The sequence below is a fragment of the Idiotropiscis lumnitzeri genome, chromosome 17, assembly GCF_059441095.1.
Source record: "Idiotropiscis lumnitzeri isolate Australia: NSW breed Sydney's pygmy pipehorse chromosome 17, RoL_Ilum_1.0, whole genome shotgun sequence".
In the NCBI taxonomy this organism is placed as follows: Eukaryota; Metazoa; Chordata; class Actinopteri; order Syngnathiformes; family Syngnathidae; genus Idiotropiscis; species Idiotropiscis lumnitzeri.
The window spans coordinates 10488289-10509558 of record NC_142407.1 but is presented as its reverse complement, the minus strand read 5'-3'; the positions used below and the strand labels follow the sequence as shown (position 1 = coordinate 10509558).

General features: G+C 41.3%; 2 protein-coding genes across 6 annotated transcripts in view; one reads left to right on the top strand and one right to left on the bottom strand.

Annotated features, from left to right (window-relative positions):
• zbtb20 (zinc finger and BTB domain containing 20) overlaps positions 1–1939 on the bottom strand; it is a 67655-nt gene extending 65716 nt beyond the window's left edge. The window contains exon 1 of the mRNA XM_088279068.1: positions 1855–1939. The gene's annotated coding sequence lies outside the window, so the exon portion shown is untranslated. The remainder of the gene's footprint in view (positions 1–1854) is intronic.
• LOC148320175 (disks large homolog 4-like) overlaps positions 1–19814 on the top strand; it is a 49223-nt gene extending 29409 nt beyond the window's left edge. For 3 of the 5 annotated variants that reach the window (XM_088279065.1, XM_088279064.1, XM_088279063.1), the window contains exons 3-22: positions 2695–2751; positions 9192–9245; positions 9616–9666; positions 9905–10029; positions 10563–10732; positions 10859–10995; positions 11467–11611; positions 12038–12173; positions 12250–12406; positions 12498–12600; positions 12694–12808; positions 13557–13733; positions 13870–13912; positions 13979–14009; positions 14751–14798; positions 14913–15014; positions 15114–15286; positions 15853–15965; positions 16058–16149; positions 16986–19814. In XM_088279065.1, coding sequence (XP_088135191.1) covers positions 2695–2751; positions 9192–9245; positions 9616–9666; positions 9905–10029; positions 10563–10732; positions 10859–10995; positions 11467–11611; positions 12038–12173; positions 12250–12406; positions 12498–12600; positions 12694–12808; positions 13557–13733; positions 13870–13912; positions 13979–14009; positions 14751–14798; positions 14913–15014; positions 15114–15286; positions 15853–15965; positions 16058–16149; positions 16986–17092 — 2136 coding nt within the window. In that variant the 3' untranslated portion in view covers positions 17093–19814. Of the gene's footprint in view, positions 1–2694; positions 2752–5450; positions 5588–9191; positions 9246–9615; positions 9667–9904; positions 10030–10562; positions 10733–10858; positions 10996–11466; positions 11612–12037; positions 12174–12249; positions 12407–12497; positions 12809–13556; positions 13734–13869; positions 13913–13978; positions 14010–14750; positions 14799–14912; positions 15015–15113; positions 15287–15852; positions 15966–16057; positions 16150–16985 lie in introns of those variants that run through there. The other 2 variants (XM_088279066.1, XM_088279062.1) reach the window with 2 other exon arrangements.
• Positions 19815–21270: the final 1456 nt, after the last annotated feature.

Sequence of the window (21270 nt, the reverse complement as noted above, 5' to 3'; positions counted from 1 at the left end):
TCCGCATGTGCGAGTCCATTTGAGAAACGCGGCATTGATTTACACTAGATGTGATCGAGAGCTACTTTGCATCGCAGTGCCTTATACAACGGAGTGACAAAGAGGTGCCACGCCGGATGCATGACAAAACAATAAACTGAAGTAGAACCAAAGTTAAGTTCATAACAGAGGCGTTTTTGTGTGGTCAGCAGGAAGCAATAATTTCACGGCGGCGGGGAGCCGACAGAAAAGGAAGTTGACAATTTCGAGAGGCCAGCAAAAGAGGAAAAAGTTGTCGATTTTGTTCTTTGAATGGAAACTATAGGTTATAAATAATAAAGTGTATTCATTGCATTGTAATAATGAGACATTTAATGGCACAAAACAACGCACTGCTGCAAAAGTGATTAAATATAGGGTGTGTTTGCAAATAATATGCAGCCACCTGCTGACAATTTATCTCAGTACACTTAAATGACTAATGTTGGCTAATATACTGAATATTGTTTTTTTTGTAGCTTTGCTCAGTTTAATGAATGCTCAATAAAAGATAACAAATCACTAAAAGAATGATTATAAAGAAACACTTGTGAAAAAGTACCTGATGGGACAATTATGAAAGAATATTAGTCACGGAATTGCAAAATTCTTTCTTGACGCTGTTTGGTCCAACCCGAGAAGTTGGGGCTTCCTAATAAAGTGATAAGAGGTAACTTGTGCTTATTATTATTGTTAGTTTGATGCTGAATTTATTGCAGTGTTTGTAGAAAATTAGTCTTTGTTTTGTGAGATTACTGGTTTCTGCAGTTGGCCTATTTTCCATTTTATAGTTTCACACAAGCTACTGATTTGGAAGATCCTCTTTAGGAGCATTTCATATATAAAAAGTAATTCACCGTAAATATGGGGGAAAAGATATTTTATCGTACGAATGACTTCCTATTAACTTTGTGAGATTGCATGTTGCTTTCATCCCTCACTTGCTTGTTGGCAGCAAAGTAAAAAAAATAAAGCAAATTACAATCTAGTTCTAACTCTAAAAATTAAAGACGTTGTTAATATGTGTAATGAAACGTCTCGGATGCCGTTAAAACTCAATAAATCAGCTTCATCGAGACTGTTGGGCTTTCATGTTGAACGGTGGAGTGGAGTTTAATTACCGGTAGGTGTTGATGACAACTTGGAAATAGAAAGGGCAAAGACATAAATAAGCTAGGCATGGGAAAAAAATGTGTCCTCATATCTGGCAGAGGTAGAGAGGTCATAGTGAGAAAGCCAAATGAGAAAATACAAGCTCAGAGAAAGGATGCTTAGCTCTCTGGGGGTTAAATGAAAAGCTTAAACTCTCCGCTTTTTTAACAACTAGTGGAAAGTGCACCTGAGTAAGGCAAGACTGTCTTCATAGGAAGTATTATTCAGCAGGTTGTGTTTATATTAGAAAAAGGAGCGGTTAATAGTTTGTATTTTACAGAAGTAATATCACTGACAGGTGTGTGTACATGTTCATATTTACATATGATACTCCACTCAAATCTTAACTTAAATGTCAAAGGCACAATGCAAATGTTCTAAAACATTCTCATAATACAGGTGCAGTATAACATTCCACAGGTTTTTAATTACAATAAGTGCAGTGCATAATATCGCTTCTCATGTTAGGTGCATGCATGTCACATAATTAAATAAAGCTAGGATGCCATGTTCGCAAAGATACAAATATTTAAAGGGGATTTGTGGCTTGAACACATGTTGAGAAATATTAAACCCAATTGAACAGTTTCCTTTTTTTTTTTAAATATATATATATATATATATATATATATATAATCTATATATATTTTCGTATATGAACCAAAAACAAAAAGCATTTCTTACCTATAGCGTTGTGTTTGGAGATGAGATAAATGACAGAAGCGGTGCCAAAATACAAACACGCAAACTCGTCGCTTAAGAGGCTCGTATTATGTTGGTTCATTTCTATTGGCTGCTATATGACGTCATTTCAATGCGACACATCGAAAAGACTGCAACTCCCTGATGACTGTTTTGACTTTCGTTTTTCCGGCTAAAGAAATAAATACCGAAATAAATACCCAAAGACTCGTGTATTAAATGAATTACCAAAGGCGCGGGTGGGGGATAAGTAAATTCGTTTTTATCTAATTTTGTGAACAAAAATGTTTTTTTCCCTTCAAATTTTAGTTTTAATAGTTTCTTTTCGTTAAACTAAAGTAAACTTGCTTCCGAGTCATTTTTTTCTGAAAATGTTGGTCGAATGCCAACTTGTACAACCTTCGTCCACCAACTATAAAGGTTCCAATAAAAGAAGTTTTCAGCCCCCCAATAACTAATTCATGGCAACCAGTACAAGTTCTTTCTCGAACTACAGTGTGTCATGAAAATGAACGTGCACAAATAGTAGGGAATAAATTCAGATTGAAATGGGCGTGGTCCAAACAAGGAACTCGGGAGCAATATAATATTTCATGGATTTTAATTATAGCCTTCATCAATATTTATAGAAGCTGATCTCGGTTCTTGTATCAGCTTTGGTGACCTGCTTTCCAACATTTTCTGCCGAGAGCTCAATGCGACATGAAGCTGTCAGCATCCGCTCTGATAAATTAAAACATAAAACAAGCCTTTGTTCTCTCCCCCCTGAGCCCACCCGCATGTCCAGCACAATTACCCACTCTCCTTTTTGTTGTCTTGCAGCCAGTGTTGATGTCTACAGGACACACTCCAATGTACACTTCTGCTGTTTCCACACTGGTAAGAGCACGAACCCGCGCCTGTGAGCAAAGCCTGAAAGTTGTCATTATCTGTCGTCACTGTCCAGCCAGACTTGCATGAGTGCTCGTTTCCCGACATTTTCTTCAATCTGGTTTTGGCCTGGTGCTTTACAAATCACAATGACATAATCATCCATTTCCTATATATTTATCTGCAGCTAAGATGAGGTCATCTTTTCTTTTCTTTTTTTCTTTTTCTTTTTATGGCTGTGTCACTTATGCGTGTGGGGGGGCCAGTGATGTATGCGGATTGATTACAACAATAATGTGCATACTATTCTGTCTTCAAATGTTTTGTCAAGATAATTCAGCACATACAAAGGTATCCTAAAACATGATGAGCATGTCAGTCGTAAGAGCAACGACGGAATAAATCCCCCAAAGGGGTCAATTTTCAAACGTCCGTGGCCTGTGTGGTTTAAAGAGGAAACATCAATAATCTTTATTGCAGATCGCACATTAACCTGTAGATGTCACTGTTTAACCGTGCAAAGTGGCGTTCCTGACCTTGAGCAGATCATTATTATGATCTCTTAATAAACTTGTCATAATCAGACAGGTGGCTTTAATCTCATGCCCCATGAATTGCTCACATCGCTTAGTAAAAAAAAAAAAAAAAGTCAACTGCTACGCCGTAACACACAGCACCAAGCATAAGAATCGCCAATCTCGCAAATGCTTACTTCTATTTTTCTCACAATGGTTTGGCGAACGAGCCACTGCCTCTGTGATGCATTGCAGTATGTGCGTGGGCCCCGTTGCAGCCGGTGTAGTACTCGTGTGGTCGTGTTCGTGTGTAGGTGGTGTCGTCAGTCTGTCGCTTTATTGCATTAATGGCGCAGGGCTCGCCAGCACTCCAGGCCTCATTGATTTACAGGTAGGAGGCTCTCAGCGAACACTGCAATACTCTGGCAAAGTAAGTAAGAGGAGAACTCTGGACGATCCAGCAAACATCAGATTACAGCTTCAAAAGCTGATTTAGTCAGAGTCATAACGGGCCATGCTCATTATTGGACTGTATGTGATCATTATTTGAGCAGACGGAAGGTTATCACATGACGTAAAGTGACATCAATGGGACAGCGAGCTGACATCACGTGGGGCGGACTGCGGGATCCAAAGTATTGTTAAATACACTAATACCTCTTTCTGATGGCATCTTTCGAAACATTTTAGACAATCTGAACGTAAACCTAATGTTGGGGGACAAAAATCACAAATAATGACGACAATGCACCTGCACGGCTGGTAGAAAGAAGCAGCAGTCAGCTTTTTCTTATCTCACACGTTGTCTTTTCTAATCTAAAAGGAATGCAAATCACTGTATCTCTCACAAAACAACATTTTTTCACGCAAATCATCCTCAAAGACTGTCATCCCCTTACAGATGTGCCTGACATCCGTCTTTAATTCCAGACTTCTATAGCATTTCCCCAAGAGATCTCGATTATACCCTCCCCTCTCTGCTCTGCACTTTTGTCGTGCTGTATCTGCTGTCTATCTTCATTTTCCTCGTCCTCCTTACTTTCTTTAATAAATGTTTAAAGATGTCCCTGCAGCTTCAGTGTAATTACTGTGCGGCAGCAGTCCAGGTCCGCTGGGAAGGGAAGGGCATAACTATGCATGAAAACAGAGGAGGATGAGAGCCCGCTCACACTGTATGAATGACAGAAGACAGATCGAGAGGGCCCACTCTTAGAAAGGTGACATAATCGGAAAGGTAAGATGGAGTAGTTTTCTCAAACGAAATGAGGACGTCAGCTGACAGCTTGTCCTTCCGCATGTCCTTACATAAGTATGATCAACGGGTGGTAGGAATGGGCACCTGGCGGCCATGCAACCCGCAACCCCATTCAATTTTCCCCTCCAAACATTCTTTTTACCAACTTTCTATTCCGTTTTGTAGCTGACTTTTCGACCGACTTGTGATATTAGGCCGCTTTGAGCTGCTTGTCCTTCAAAGCTGCACCACAGCATAATTCGTCTCTCGCATCACCACCGTGGCCATTATATTGAAAGACAGCCAAGTAATTGCCAACAAAATTCCCTCCTTGCTCCTCTTTGCCTCCGCACCACGGGAGGGGAGGAGTAAAGTACAGAATAGCAGCAGAAAAACATGAACTGCATTTTTCACCGAGCACAGACCGGCAGCGGAACGACGTCGCTATCGCTGCCTGCTGATATGGATGATGGAGGACGTCAGGGATTAGTCGCTTTTTTTTTTTTTGTTTCTTTTACTCTGGATGGGTGACTTCTCAAGACAGGACAACTAGGACTCGGATAATAGCCTTGAGTCATATCAGGGATGGGGGAATTTGCGAAGCTCAAGCTGTTGTTTTGAGGGATGCAGATGAGGTCGAAACCATTATGAGACAGCAAGGAAGAGGAACACGCTAATTGGGTCATGCTCACCGAGGTGCACGTTCTGCCCAAAGCTCTGTACAATCGGCTCAAGTGGTTCATCTGCGTTGTGCATAAGCAGGTGTTGAATGGAAATGCTGTTTAGGATTTTGTCAAAAGTGATGTGGTGACTTTGAACCAATGTTATGAAATGCGATGGCGTTCTTTGCATGAAGGCTTACGCAGTGTTTTTGAAAGCAGACAATTCAAGCGTGCACTGGAACACTTCTCGGCACACATTACTGAGTGGGTGTGTCCTTTTTGGGATGTGGGCAGGGTTTAGTCCCCTAACCAAGCCGCCATTTAGACCTCTGCACTGAGGTAAAATGTTCATGGCCGTGTGGCACGCGAAAAAGATGGGCTGCCAGCTTCTCAGCAATGTACGGAAAACAAAGAAACAACGGCATCTTACTTGGGTAGGTTTGTGTTTCCTGTTGTTTTGTATCATTTGTCCATTGATGGTCGTGAGGGTGTGTTGGATTACACATTTCTCAGGCTCTTCAATTTTTAGTCATATTAAATTTAGTACAAATAAATACCATAGTTCTTCATATAGTGGTTTTAAATTGGTTGTGTATATCCCACCCCGGGATAAGTCTGTCCACTTTAAAACTGTTCTTTATATTTTCAAGTTAGTGTTAAAATATTTAAGACTGCATTTTTGCATTTAGGACTCTAATTTCATGGCGGGCGTAAATGCTGTGCAGAGCACGTCATAACTGTGCACAGAGGCGAGTGAGACCGAAGGTTGGCAATTTCGCAGTCGAACGCAGGACGGTGAAATGAGAGAGGGCTGCGCCGCTGTGGGTGTGGTCAAAGACGACTTCAGGAATGGCCTATCAAAACGGCTTCTCATTACCTTTATAACAAAGTGTGCTAAGCGTGCGCGGGAGTCTCGACATTGCGGTACGAAAGCAGATCCACGCTGTGAGGTGGGCACTTTGAGACTGCCCCTGACCCTGAGATGATTTTAAAAAAGTATAAGGATGATGATAACCAGTGATTCAGAGGATTTGATGCCTCCCTCTGCTGCGTCACGCCCAGTTTGGTGGATGTTCCCTAGCCTTTTGAAGCTCAGAGGTACTTCTTTGGTACCGATTAATGCGAAGGGCTCCACTCTTCTAAAAAAAAAAAAAGAGTGCTCTAATTACCTTTAATTTTTATATTATTTTTTTTCTACAAATCTCTGCCCGTGTTTTCACTTTCCCAGCATCACTTCCATGATATTCCTCGGAAATCACAACATCAGTGACCTATTTATTTAACTATTTATTTTTAACAGGCACACGGGCTACTCATGTGTTCAAATCATATTCACTGAATGATTGTGACTCAACTTCTATTTATGTAAAAAAAAAAAACTTTCAGTTCTTTGTTGGTCATATTCCAGCAAACACGGAGGTGGTGGCCATCTGCGTACACATTAATACACCATGCCACCTTTTCTAACGCTCCACGCACCGGATTTCATCGTGAACCAACAAATATAAAATCTGCTGAATTTGATATCTAAATGAACGACTGCCCCACCATGCACTCGACCCGCACTGAAATCAGCAGACGTAGCTTTATCATGTTGCCCCAAAAAACGGCCAAAACTAGTACTTATTAATAAAACGCCTCACACGCACACATTGTGCTCATTATACGGTTTTAATGCCCGTCTCACTCTACGGTACTATTCCCTAACTTGTTCTGGCTCACGTAATAGGAAAAAAACATCCGTTCTTACTGTACTACGTCGAAAGGTTTTGTGCTTCCCACGATGCTTGTATGCTTAATTGTTGCAGTAATTTATTGGGTATTTGAACGCGAAACATTAAACTTGTTGACTGTTTAATGGGCTTTCCAACTGTGAGGTGTGCAGTTATGTCTTAACTCACCTCTCGGATGCGTCATTTGCGTTTTACAAATTGAGGTGGAGTGGTTTTCATTCCCGTTAGGTGATTGATTGATGTGGATTGTTTTTATATTTTAGAGGAAAAAAAATATATATATATTTGTCACAGGAACGACGTCTCGTGCATGCTCATGTGATTTAAGATGAGTCAAAAGCAAGCAATGACAGAAGAAAATTTTAAAACTGCCAACGTCCTGCGCTGCCGGAAAACTGCGTCCACATTCGTTCCCATTTCCGCTGGCTATATTCATTATTTCCGTCTGGAGATGAGGATGAATTTGACGTCATGTTCGACAGCACGGCCCGCTAGACACCGCTACACATTTGATGCCATGCGCATGCACTCTTTTAACGCTAGAGTGAGCATTATGTGCAGGCGGCGGGAGACTTTTATTTATCTTTTATGTCAGACTATTTCCAGTTGCTAGATTACAACCGTTATCATTAACGGGAGGATAACATCAACCCTCAAGGTAATGATTTCAGATAGCGTTTGGTGTGCGTTTTACAGCTCTTTCTGACATGTAAATGCTGCAAATACATGGCTGTGAAAAATAACCTTCATTAGAGCTTGCACGAGGCCCAGTGTGCTCATTGTACAAATGGTTAAGCACTTTCCCCTTGAATATTTTCCGGCATCTCCATCATCAATCAATGGCACAAAATCCAAATGAGTGTCTGTGAAAAGAGCCTGCTAAGAAATGAAGTGTCTTTTGAGGTATTTGTAAGGAGAGTTGAATCAGAATTTAACTCACTTGCAGTACGTTTAATAAAAATAGGACCATGCATCTTTTTCTCAGAGAAAACGATTCCAATGTGCCTACAAGTGCAATATAGTGTCATACCTTGTCATCACAATCTCGTGCAGAGCTGTGTTAGATCAATGCATTGATGACGTAAAATTTATTGTCAGTACGTCTCGGCATGATTCTCCAATAATATTACGTAATACAACCTAATGTGTCATATTGACACAATTTGCAGAACAGTGTGTGCGTTTATGAAACTTTTATGACATTTATGAAGGTACCGTCATGATGCAATGGGATAGGACAAAATAAATAGTACATCCTTATGTTTACACAATACACACGAGTTCAGTGATCAAGGATTGCTTTTGTCACCTGCGACTATGTTTGTGTTTGGGTTAATTAACGTTGTGTGTTGAAGAGCTGCCACGTCAGCAAGCTGATTGGATGCCACTGCTCTCTAAAGCAGTAGTGCCCAACCTCCAGGCTCCGACCCGGTACAGGTCCGTGGGCCGCTTGATGAAAGAACTAAAAGGACTTGCAGAACATCTGGTTTATTTATTATTTATTATTAATTGTTTTTATTTTTATTTTATTTTATTTTATTTTATTTTTATTTTTATTTTTATTTTTATTTTTATTTTTAATTCGAGGCTGAAAAATATTTTATTTTGAAAAAAATATCGTATGTCAAGATGCTATTTGTCTCGCGTTTCGCTAATATTCAACCCACAAGTTAACAAAATGACCCCCGCCTTGTTTGCAAAAGTTATGAACACTCCTCTAAAGTACTTCAAAATGCATTACATATTTCCGTTAAAAATGTCTGTCGATGACGACAGACTACAGTACAGAAAATCGTGTGTTCATATATTGCGGCTTTATATCCTTAACGTACTCAACGTGTGTCATAAGGAATAAAAAGGTGATTAAAAGTGGAAAAACATGTTCAGGCTGTTTACCGTAACGGACGATTACAACAAGCAAGTTACAAACACGCCACATTTTGTTGGTAGGAATGGCCACTTACGGCCTCAATAATACATGCACTGCAGTCATTTAAAACAGCTGTACCAAGATAAGGCAACGGCTTTGAGTTGAGGTCATAGTGGTTAGCATGAATTATTTCTCTGACCGTCATGAAAACATAATAGCAACCGGCACGAGCTGGTACTCATTATCCTTCATCCTTGAACATAACAACCGTACCAAAGTGAGGAAAGCGGCGCTCACAAGTGAAACGGCCGTTTGTCATTGCTGTGACGGAAGGTTTCACGGTTATTCCGATGAGCGCTGCCTTGCCTTTGAGTTTCTGACATTATTCTATTATGTAATGTACATCTCTCTCGCTCTCTCTCTCTCTCCCTCCAGGGAAATAGTCCTCCTGTGGTGGTGAACACGGACACACTAGATGGATCGCCATATGTAAGGAGCATGTCTAACCTCTAACACCACGTGACAAAATGACTTGACGAGAAATTCCTTTGCATGAGTTGTGATTGATGGTCGCCACACTGATAATTTCAAGTCGTTTCAATTGGTCGAATGGTCACATGACTGCCTTCCGTGCAAGCAACTTTGGTTCAGGTGTTGCCTGATGTCATTGAAAGCGTGATTGATTGATTGATTGTATGTTGGGTTTTTTTAAATGGATAAATATAGCAAATAAAAGTGCCCAGCCCATGTCAGTCCATTTCGTCAAAAAAACAAAACGACATTAATATTACTAATTTTAAAAATCATTTTGGATCTTACCTTCTCTTGAAAGTCAAACAACTTATTTTTATTCCGGCAGGTAAACGGAACAGAAGGGGAAATCGAATATGAGGAAATCACACTGGAGAGAGTAAGTCCCAATAATAAATTCTTTGTGTCGTCAAGTTGCATCCTGACTCAGCATGATTACTTTCATAGTTTTGCACGATTCAGTTTGAATCTAAACACTGAAGTCTTGTCATGGCCCGAATTTGCAATCTCATTGAGTTAATAGTGCAATGTGAAATACAAGATAAAAATATACAAAACTAAAGTATTACTTATTCACTGCGTTTTTTTTTTTTTTTAACTTGTAATTGCTCCTGCAGGGGAACTCAGGCCTGGGCTTCAGCATAGCAGGGGGAACTGACAATCCCCACGTGGGCGACGACCCAAGCATCTTTATCACGAAAATCATACCTGGAGGAGCAGCGGCTCAAGATGGACGCCTGAGGTAATGCACGGGCGGGGCTTTACAATAAACGCGACTTGCAAGTGCATAAATCCATCCGACACACGGCAGAACGGAAAGATGAGTTAGCCGACTTAGCATTGAGATGTCAAGACACTCACTTTTGTCCAAAGTACTCTTCTCAGTCAACAACGAGAAATTTAAAAGTCGCAAGTGTACAACGACCCTCGTTTCCCTTGAAAGCCATGTCCCGAACTTTCTGCAGCGATCAGCAAAAAAGTCTTACAAAATGGAGCACAGTAAAATTGAAATGGCCATGAAATCAATTTCAAGCACACGCAAATGGAATAGCGATAAGATAAGTATTTAGTCTCTTGGGAAAAGGACTGTGAACCGTCTAAAAATAAAAAAAGAATTCAAATTTGAAACACGACTTTCTTGCCGCAGATAGCAAGACCCTTGATGACACTCATCATTACCTCAATCTTTTGACTTTGTACCATTTGACATGTTGACTCCTCCTGACCACATCTCTCATTAATTACCCTGCCCCCCCCCCCTTCCCCTCTCGGCAGTGTAAACGACTGCATCCTTTTTGTGAATGATGTTGACGTGCGAGAGGTGACACACAGCCAGGCCGTGGAGGCTCTTAAGGAAGCAGGTGCTATCGTCCGCCTCTACGTTCTCCGTCGGAAACCTGCGGCGGAGAAAATCACTGAGCTCAAACTTATCAAAGGGCCTAAAGGTATATGAAAATGTCGTTTGAAGACGTTTGTGGCTTTAAAGATGCTTCCCAGGTGGCTAAAAGTCACTCTGTGGACGTCTTTGTGGTATTTACCCATTCCTCTTTGGTGGGGTGTGTCCTTCTAAGGTCTAGGTTTCAGTATTGCCGGAGGAGTGGGAAACCAGCACATACCAGGAGATAACAGCATCTACGTCACCAAAATCATAGAAGGTGGAGCAGCACATAAAGATGGACGTCTGCAGATCGGCGATAAGATCTTGGCGGTCAGTGACGCTTTTATGAGATTGGCAAACACCGCCGCCATGTCACAATGTCAAAATCCCGTTTCCCAACGCGACTGTCAGTCATGGACCCTTGAATTGTCTTCACTTTTCTCCCCCCTTACAGAGCACATCATACTGCTTAAATGTTTGACTCTTGCATGTTAGTCATTATGTTAGGTTTTTTCCTAACATGTAAATTAGAATTATAATTATAGATAGACGAGTGGAACGTGCTCAATGCAATGTCAGAACTTTGACGCCCCCTGCTGGAGAACAGACACAATAGCAGCTGACTTCCGCCTTGGGGTTTATTGCGTGGGCAATTCATTTGTATGTCACTTTCGAACTGAAAATTTTCTCATTGTCCTCGCTGGAGGATCTGATAGAGCAAAGGTGTTACCTTTATCATTTTACGTCTCGTTCACGTGACCTCTTGTGGCGTTGTCTTGTTTATTTACGGTCACCAATTAGGTAAATAACGTCTGTCTGGAAGACGTCATGCATGAAGACGCGGTGGGGGCACTGAAGAACACAGCCGAGGTGGTGTACCTCAGAGTGGCCAAGCCCAACAACCTCTTTCTGACCAACTCCTATAACCCTCCCGATCTCACCAACAGTAAGTCGGCCTCAAAAGGGATGTCGCAACGAATAGAATACCTGTACGATTGTCTTAAGGCAACTTTATTTCGAAACATTTGGTGAATGTGCTTTCCAATATTATCGACTCAGTGAAAGGACCAAATTTAGAGTAGCAGTTAAAAATAGAGGAGCGAGGACATAACATCTTTCTAAATGACTGCAGATGAAGTGGGCGCTCTGTGAGAATTCAAAAATGAGGTCTGAAGGTTCAAGGCTTTTTATTAGCAATGCAGAAGAGAACTTTTTTTCAAAATACGTACATTGAACTTGGCAAAAGTTTCACTCAAATATAACATTTTGTTGTCACTGATGTTTTAACACCCAATTGCATGTTTTTCGAACCATCTTGCCAAACAATGTATTCAAAAAAAGAAAGAAATGTTTTTTAATGTCTATTCCCTAGCATATTCCCACATGGATACGGAACTGAGCCACCCCAACTACCTTGGCTCCGATTACCCACAAGCCCTCACTCCCACTTCACCTAGTCGCTTTTCCCCCGTTCTGCATTGCCTGATGGGAGATGATGACATCCCCAGGTGAGAAAATGTCACTTGAGCCACGTGATATTTAGGTTTGTAGTATTCACGTTCACGTTTTCCTCTCCTTTTCCAGAGAACCTCGCAGGGTTCTGATTCATAGAGGCTCCACGGGTCTCGGATTCAATATCGTCGGAGGCGAAGACGGAGAGGGCATTTTTATCTCGTTCATTCTGGCGGGCGGGCCAGCCGACCTCAGTGGAGAGCTTCACAAGGGCGATCAGATCCTCAGTGTAAAGACGCGTTAAACAGCTCTCCGACAAATACTTCATGGTCTTTTTTCATGCGTAGCCACTAACATCCGTCCGTGATTATGTTTGTCAGGTGAACGGTGTGGATTTGCGAATGGCCACGCATGAGCAAGCGGCTGCGGCTCTGAAGAACGCTGGCCAGACGGTGACCATCATCGCTCAGTACAGACCAGACGGTAAAGCCCGACCGGACTGCAGTACGTCAACAACGAAATGTTCCTTTCAAGAACCTAAATTAAAATTTTTATTTTTATTTTTCCCTCAATCAGAGTACAGCCGGTTTGAGGCCAAGATCCATGACTTGAGGGAGCAGTTAATGAACAGCAGCATGGGCTCTGGGACGACCACGCTAAGAAGCAACCCGAAGAGGGGGTTCTACATCAGGTACGGACGGCACCGCTGCTCGAGTTGGAAACAAAGCTCTAGTGTTGTAGACAAGAGACCGGTGGGGCCCCGAGTCAAGATCTAAAACTTTCAGTTTTGAGAATAGTCAAGATTGAGACACATCACCGTCCCCAAACGGTCTTCAGCCCACTCTCAAAATGGAGCCAGGCAAAATCTTAAACACACGTCTTTTAGAGTTTACAATTCCAATGAACTGTGGCGCATTATGAAATATTCTTCTTAGATGTATGTGGGCTGGATAATCATGTGCTGATTCTGATCATTTGATTGCCTCTGGGAAGAAGCATTTTATCAGTGGCCTTATGATCATAAGCCTTAAAAACCCCAGGACGGGATTGTAATTTAGGGCTAAAATGCGCTGAAATAAACGGCAATCAGGGCATGCTTGTCTTTCACCAAACGGGGTTTGATGTTTTTGGTTCAAATTTCATCTTAATTTGAGAGCAATACCATCACAAGCTGCAACGGCACAAAAATACGGGCTTACCGTATTTTCAGACAATAAGGTGCAGTTAAAAATCCGTCAATTTTCTGAAAAATCGACAGCGGTTGTTAATTGCCTTATGTGTGAAAGTCGACTGGAAGTGGAGTAAAGTTTGACTTATTTGCGCTACTGGTTCGTTTTATATATATACCCCGGAGTGCTTTATAACTTGATAAAACCGATTTTAAATACAGTGGGGGAAAATCTCGAGATGGGGGAATCACTGAAATTTGTAATTTACAGGGCTCTGTTTGACTACGACAAGACGGCGGACTGCGGCTTCCTCAGCCAGGCTCTCGGCTTCAGGTTCGGCGACGTTCTCCACGTGTTGGACTGCGGGGACGAGGAATGGTGGCAGGCGCGCAAGGTCAGCCCCCAGAACGAGGCCGAGGAGGTTGGATTCATTCCCAGCAAACACAGGTCAGAAACGGACGATTGCTGAAGATGATTTGTCGTTCAGAATGTCTTCAGCACACAACAAATGCAGCCCCTTTTACAAATTCTGCTTTGATTTGCTTTTTTTTTTTTTATACACGCTTCCTTGCGCCCTCTGCAGAGTGGAAAGAAAAGAGTGGTCACGCGTCAATACCAAAGAGAGGGTAAGTCATCATTTGAGACTCATTTGGACCGCTTTAGTGTGTAAATATTTATTGTCGTCTTTACAGGATCACGGTCGGGACACCTTGGGAACGCAAGGTAATTAGCAAGCTTCCTTTTGGACTTCAAATGCTGCTTAGACACGCAGTGGACTGACAATATTGTACTGTTAACTAATATAACAGCTCTGTAACAAGCTTTTACAGGTTCGGTACCACTCACATGGCCGTAAAGATTCCAATTAAATAAGCCACTGCAGACATAATTTATGGCTTACATGATGTACAATTTCATTCTTGTGAGAAAATAATGACTGCCCAATCATATTTGCCTTCTCTGACTATAAAGCAGGGGTGGGCAAACTTTTGCATTCATGGGCCACAATGGGTTCTAAAATTTGACCGAGGGGCGGATGGATGGAGTGTTTTGGTAACCTCACCTCGGCTGAGAAAAAAATACATATAGAAATACATATAGTATATTGTAAAAAAAAAAATGCTTTCATTTGAAATGAAAAGAACAAAAGCATTACAACCAAATATCTGTCTTAGAGTGCGCCTCCTAGTGGGGACACATTAGAATTACAGGGAAAATAGATTATGAACAAGGTTTATTAATTTAAGTGTTTCAAGTTCAGTGGGGCAGATTAAAATGTTTAACTGGCCACATTTGGCCCCCGGGCCGTAGTTTGCCCATGCCTGCTATAAAGGAATCACATTTTTTAACGTCCATCGCACACTTTCACACAAACGTGCTCACGCATGCCAACACAAACCTGAGTGTCATATAGCGATGGCAAAAAAGAAATCTAGGCTGATTGCTTCCCTGATCTGTCACCAGGGAGAGATAAAACATCGCACAGTTATGAGACCGTCACCCAAGTGGAAGGTAAGGCCGTAAAGTTATATGTAAAGTCCATTACTTGAAGCGATAGAAGTGGATTTTTTTTATCGTCATTACCGTTGAATGCTGAATGTCCGTGTGCTCTTCTCAATTCATTAGTTCACTACGCGAGGCCCATCATCATTCTAGGTCCCGTGAAGGACAGGATAAATGATGACCTATTGTCCGAGTTCCCTGATAAGTTCGGCTCGTGTGTCCCCCGTGAGTAATTGCGCTGTCAGTCACGGACACCACTCGCGGGCCATGTGTTTGCTGTCGTTTTTGCCATCGTAACGTTTCATGTTTTTGCCGTGTCAACAGACACCACACGCCCCAAACGGGAGTATGAAGTGGATGGGCGGGACTACCATTTTGTGTCATCCAGGGAACAGATGGAGAAGGACATCCAGAGCCATCGCTTCATCGAAGCGGGCCAGTACAACAGTCACTTGTACGGCACCAGCGTCCAGAGTGTCCGCGAGGTGGCGGAACAGGTGCGCGAGAAGCAATAATCATGATGAGAATTTCAAATCAAATTAACTAAAAGTTGATTTTAAGACACGGCTACAAAATCTCTTTGGAATATAAACGGCAGTCCCGTAAATCAGTGGTCCCCAACTGTTTTTTTTTTTTGTTTTTTTTCCGGTTCATACAGTCCATAACTTTTGTTGGAGACTGGGTCGCTGGTACTTGTTGCTAATGCTAAAAGCTAGCTGCTAGCCAGTTGTAGCCACTAACGCCGGAGATTTGTGTCGAGTGGTGTGTTAGCATCCTAAATTAGCGACTGAATATGATTTTGGGCATTGTCTTGATGTTGGTGGCAACTATGTAAAGTCAAGTAAAACTGCGATAAAAGACGCCAAACGGTTGAAAATGAAAGTCAAGGAAGCCGTTACGCCACCATGAGGGCCAACTTCAAATAATAAAAAAAAATATGTTTTTCATCTGTGCGGTCAGCCACGAACTGGCTTGAATAATATATGATATTTTTTAGCATTAAAAACTCATTTTCCCTTTAAAAAAAAAAAAAAAATGCGTTTCCGCTTATTTGTGCATGCAGCAAGGAAAACACTGTATTCTGGACGTGTCGGCCAATGCTGTACGACGACTCCAAGCTGCTCAGCTCCATCCTATTGCCATCTTCGTCCGGCCTAAGTCACTGGAGAATGTTCTGTAAGTACCCTTGAGCTTTGTTAAAAATGGAACTCAATTCCATGCGTCTTGAACTAAAGTGCTGTAACAGATCATTTTGCTTGTGTGCACAGAGAGATTAACACTCGCCTGACGGAGGAGCAGGCCAGGAAAGGAATGGATCGAGCCCTCAAGCTAGAACAAGACTTCCTCGAGTGTTTCTCCGGTATGAGCCGCAAATAGCAGATTACAAAAATATATCTTGTATTAGCTGTCAATGGGAACAGGTGGTTGCACACTTGAATCAGAGCTGACGAGAATAAATACAGTATAGCGCCAATATATTTCAAAACTGTTTGTATTCCGTATATGTGGATAGCATGGAGTGCTAACATCTTGTTGTTCACAATTCTGACATTTATAAAATCCTGGTACTCTCGTTATCACTGGGACCGCTATAAAAGTTTTTATTTTTAGGAAACCTAATCATGATAGCAATCCTCAATAACCGCGGACAGGAATTTGCTCGGTCACGGTAGTAATGTGCACACCTGTCAAAGTAAACGACGAAGGTGCAAAGTTGTATCTGTGTGCATGACTTTCATGCTTCCCAGTGAATTTGGGTAATGGCAACACCAGATGGCAAACGTGAGTGAAAGCATCTGCATTTGCACACCACTGCACTTTCAGTTGCAAAATTGCTCCATTTAATGCAAGAGAGACTTTAAATACAGATTTTAGTCCATATTTCCAGTTCATTGCGCGAGCGTATTTGATCACTCCAGATGGCTGTGATATGTTTTTTTTTTTTAAATCTACATTCTAATGTTAAAACATGCACCTTTTGCAACAATGAACGTCACATTTACATTTTTGGTGTTTGACTCTTTAAGAGGGCTCAGCATGTTTTAACATTTAAAAGACATTTTCAGGGCAAATACCAGCAGTTGGACGGAATATAAATGAGGCCGCACACCTACAAGAATCCAATAGCGTCTGCGCTTGCTTTCACGTCTTGAACATATTTTTTTTTTTCCTCCCTTCCCCTTCCTTGTCCTGCAGCCGTTGTGGAAGGAGATAGCTTTGAGGAGGTCTATCACAAAGTAAAGACAGTGATCGAGGAGCAATCAGGGCCTTATATTTGGATTCCAACCCGGGAGAGGCTGTGATGCCGTCCCTCCCTCCATATCATCGACCGAATCACGCCACCCTTCACCACCGAGCCGGCCTCGCCTCCCGGGCCGTCCTCCAGAGAAGTCCGTGCTTCGCTCACGAAGACAGATAACAAAAAAAAAAAACACAGGAAGTGACACAGCGAGAACGATTCCAGAAAAAGACTGACACACTCTGATGTGTAATTAGACTGAAACAGACTTAATTAGTATTCCACTTTCACGAGCAGGGCTGAGGCCACGTTCACACTTGGCACTAAAAAACCCGTTTTACCCCCAAACTGGGGACACGGATGTTGCTGTCAGACTCTGTTGTGTGACTATGACGAGGAGCCACCTCAGTTTTCATTCCTCAGTATCGAACAGAGTGAAAATTTCCTCGCATACAAAGGAGTCGAATCAATGTGATTAGTTCCGGCATATTCCGGATGCATTTTGGTGTCAAGTGTGAACTGACGCATATCTCATCTGTCTTGAAGCTGTCTGGAGGTAAATAAGACATCAGGTTTGAGCAGAGATTAAAAAAAAAAAAAAAAAGGTAGTACAGGGTGACATGGGTGGACCCCAAGGTAGTTTTAAGCCGACACCTGAGACGAAGGTACCCTAAAAGACTTTGGTTACCCGATTTTTTGTAGACCATCTGCTGGCTATCTGTCCACCAGTCAACTCTGCCTTGTTTCTGGACAGAAAAGGAGCAGTGGGTGCTGCTGAGGCCCTCAAGACCAGAAGTCTTCTCTGGGCTAATCTTTTTTTTTTTTTCTTGGTTCTGAAGTGAACTCGGAAAACCTCAGTGATACTGATCACCTGTCAAATATTTCGAGACAGTATTACTTCAAGGCAGTGATTCGAATGAGAAAAAAAACGAATATGCATTTTGCATGCATCCTCAAAGACAATGGAAGGTCACAAAAGCAAGAAAGTTGTCAGGAAAAAAATCCTTTAAAGAGGCAAGTTAAATAAAGCGAGGGCGACCTTTGAAGCATGTCTCATCGTGAAGGCGAACGACGCAGTCACTTGTGAGCAGAGCAGAAAACTTTTGACACACATTTGAGCCTCTGATGCACACACGCTCACGCACGCCGCACCCAACACATGTCGAATTGTAACCTCAGTTGTAATCTATCAAATTGGTCGGGACGGGCGGGCCGGGTCCGTTCTTATTCCGACCTTTGTCTGGTCACAAACCTGGATGAATGTTATCACTTCTGGGCACAAAACAGCAAAGCTTGAACGCACCCGCCATCACTCTTCCGAACCAAACCCTCAGCCACAGACGTTCACTGTTTTTCTCAGTGGCTGTCCGATGAAAAGCCATGGTGTTTGCGTGTGCGCATGTGTGTGCGTGTGTGGGAGGTACAGGTCTTCTTTTACTCTCTTGCTTCCAGTTCAACTCTGCTTTCTCCCCCTCGTGACCATACATATTAAAGCTAAGTCACAAATAAATGGTCTATATATATACAAATATAAATATATACACATATATCTTTTTTATGACAATTTCTAACAGGACTATAGTCTGTACAAAAAAAAAAAAATCTCCAAATACGTTCCATTGGTTCCTTTGTTTGAATTTGCAGTTTGGTTTGTGGAATTTAATCACTTGGCAAAAAAGCTACACCGAAATGTTGATGTAAAGGAGACCTCACTCTTATAGTTGACGTGTCAGTCATATGTTGGAAACCAATGGGAACATCTATACAATGCAGATATGAGTGCGTATGCGCAAGTGCAAGGGTTCATAGAGAAAATTATGAAATATAAATAATAAATGAGAATATATCTCCTTTATAACACCCACAAACGGTTGTGATGTATAATAGATAAATGGGTGGTTGTGCGTACGTTTGCAAGAGCGAGTGCAAGACGTGCACATGATGTAGTGCAATATGGCGATGATGTTATGCAAAGAAGGTTATATGTGCGTCCAGATTTTCAAACTATGAATTGCACTGACAGCATTATATGCCACAGGTTTAAAAAAAAAAGAAGAAAAAAAAAAAAGGATTTCAGAGTTTTAAGAGCATGTGTTTGTGTTGAGTTCTTTTTTTTTTCATTTTACTGAATTCTTGAGAGTGCAGGTAAACTATTGATTGCTCAGTCATATTTATTGTTGATTTTTTGTTTTTTTTGTTCACTGACTTGCTTCAGCTCACGACGGAGCAGCTGAAGCTTGTTGGTGACGAATGTCAATTTATGTTTTTGTTAATTTATTTGGAATTGTCTGTATATTTTTTATATGATTTTCCCACATTGAGAGAGTTTTTGCGGTCTTGCTGTAAATACGATGCCGACTGGCTTTAGATTTAGCTGTGGACACTGCAGAGTTGATGCAGACTACTCAAGCCAACCGAACTACAGCCCAGTTTAACAACTCCAACATTTGCACGCACACACACATGCACACACACACGCACATTTGCACACAATATATAAGCAAGGATCCAGTCACATCCATGAATAGAATGTTTTCAGTTTGTTTGAGGGTTCCGTGTATTTCTTAATATCTCTCTCAGCCATCCATATCATAGTGTGATATTCCTTATTAAAAGAAAGTATATTAATTTTTACAAAAAAAGACTGATTATAACAAAGTTGACTGATGCAGAAAATTATATTTAACAATGACAATATCAAGCAAATTAAAATGTTCCAGTTCAGTGAAGCGCTTGTTGTAAATTAGCTATGAAATAATAAAATTAATTTAAAATGCTTTTGAAAATGGTCTCTGAAGGCTTGTTTATTTGGATTTCGATTTGATAGAACTGTGTTGCGTCATCTGTGTTGGTGGTTGCCGGTGTGACCACGGGAGGGCGCTCTATCCTCGTTTGTAAATTCTCATGCTGAGCTCTTGCCTCCCACCTCCTCATTTGAGCAACCATTTTCTCTTGACAAAAGCACACAGTGGAGGACCTTTGTGAATATGTTAAACAATTAATACCACGACTTGATAGATTAAGGCGGAGAAGTAAGCAAAATACTTTCCTCCTCCAAATGTAAATGATTACATATATATATACAAAGTATGGAATTTAAAAAATGGTAGCTCATGATGATTTAATTGTGGCTCTTTCTCGTGTGAGCGACATAGCCACCAGGATGCAGGATGTTGCCCGTTTTAGGCCACGTAGACACAAACGAAGAAGACTATCACAACTACCGTGACTCATCACCTGCGGTACTATTAGAGGAGAGGATAAAGAATATATGCCTGTGAGTATTGTTATATTGTCTGTTCATTGACCCATTTATGCTGTTTCTCATTATGTGTTAGCATTAAGCTAGCAGAGCTAAAGGAAAAGTTTTGTGTTTGTTCGAAAAAATGCGGAATTCTCTGTTTGATTTTTAGCTGGGCTGTAAAATTCAACTGTGAGTTAAGGCATTTTTTATCAATAATGGCACCACTGTATCCTGAAAGAATGCGATTCACAAATTGACTTAGCCAGTGTGAAATTTGGCTAGTTTCGTAGAACCCGAAGTAAAAGTAAGTAAAGTAAAAAAGTACTGATGAGGAAAAAAAATAGTGGTTGGTCATACATAAATATTATTGACGTGTGCCAACAATCATCCTGAAAATCAACTTTGAGACATGTGCAAAAGATGGGGGAAAAAAACTAAACTGACTGACGGAACGAGCATACAAACCATTATAAACAACGTAAAGGCGTTTAAACACTCAGGTCGCAGATGTAAACATTCCTCTGTAAATGCTGCAGCTATAAACAGGATATGCATGCAAAACACAAAACCAGTCATCCACTTTCTCCTTTATTTATTCTGCAAGGGAGGACGTCTTCTCTTGCAAAAAGATGCATCAATTAGTTGATAACAGACGATAAGGCAGACAGAGACGGTTGAGTGTCCATCAAAGGTCAAGAACGAGTATGGCTGATATCCTCCATATCGGCCGAGAGCAGGTGTCCAAGCAAACAGAAGGCCATGGAATGCATCGTGCCGGCTGGTGTGACATGCGCACTTCTGTTCTTTGCAAGACAGATGGATGACAAGAAATGAGTTCTCTTTTTAAGATAAAGATAAGAAGAGACAATTTTGGAAAACAGCAAATTTTCATTTCCGTAAATGATCTTATATTCTCAAAAGGGTGCGTATATTCACAACAATCTGACTTGGAAAATTCAAAAACACATCATCATAAGAGTCATAAAAATATTTTTTCC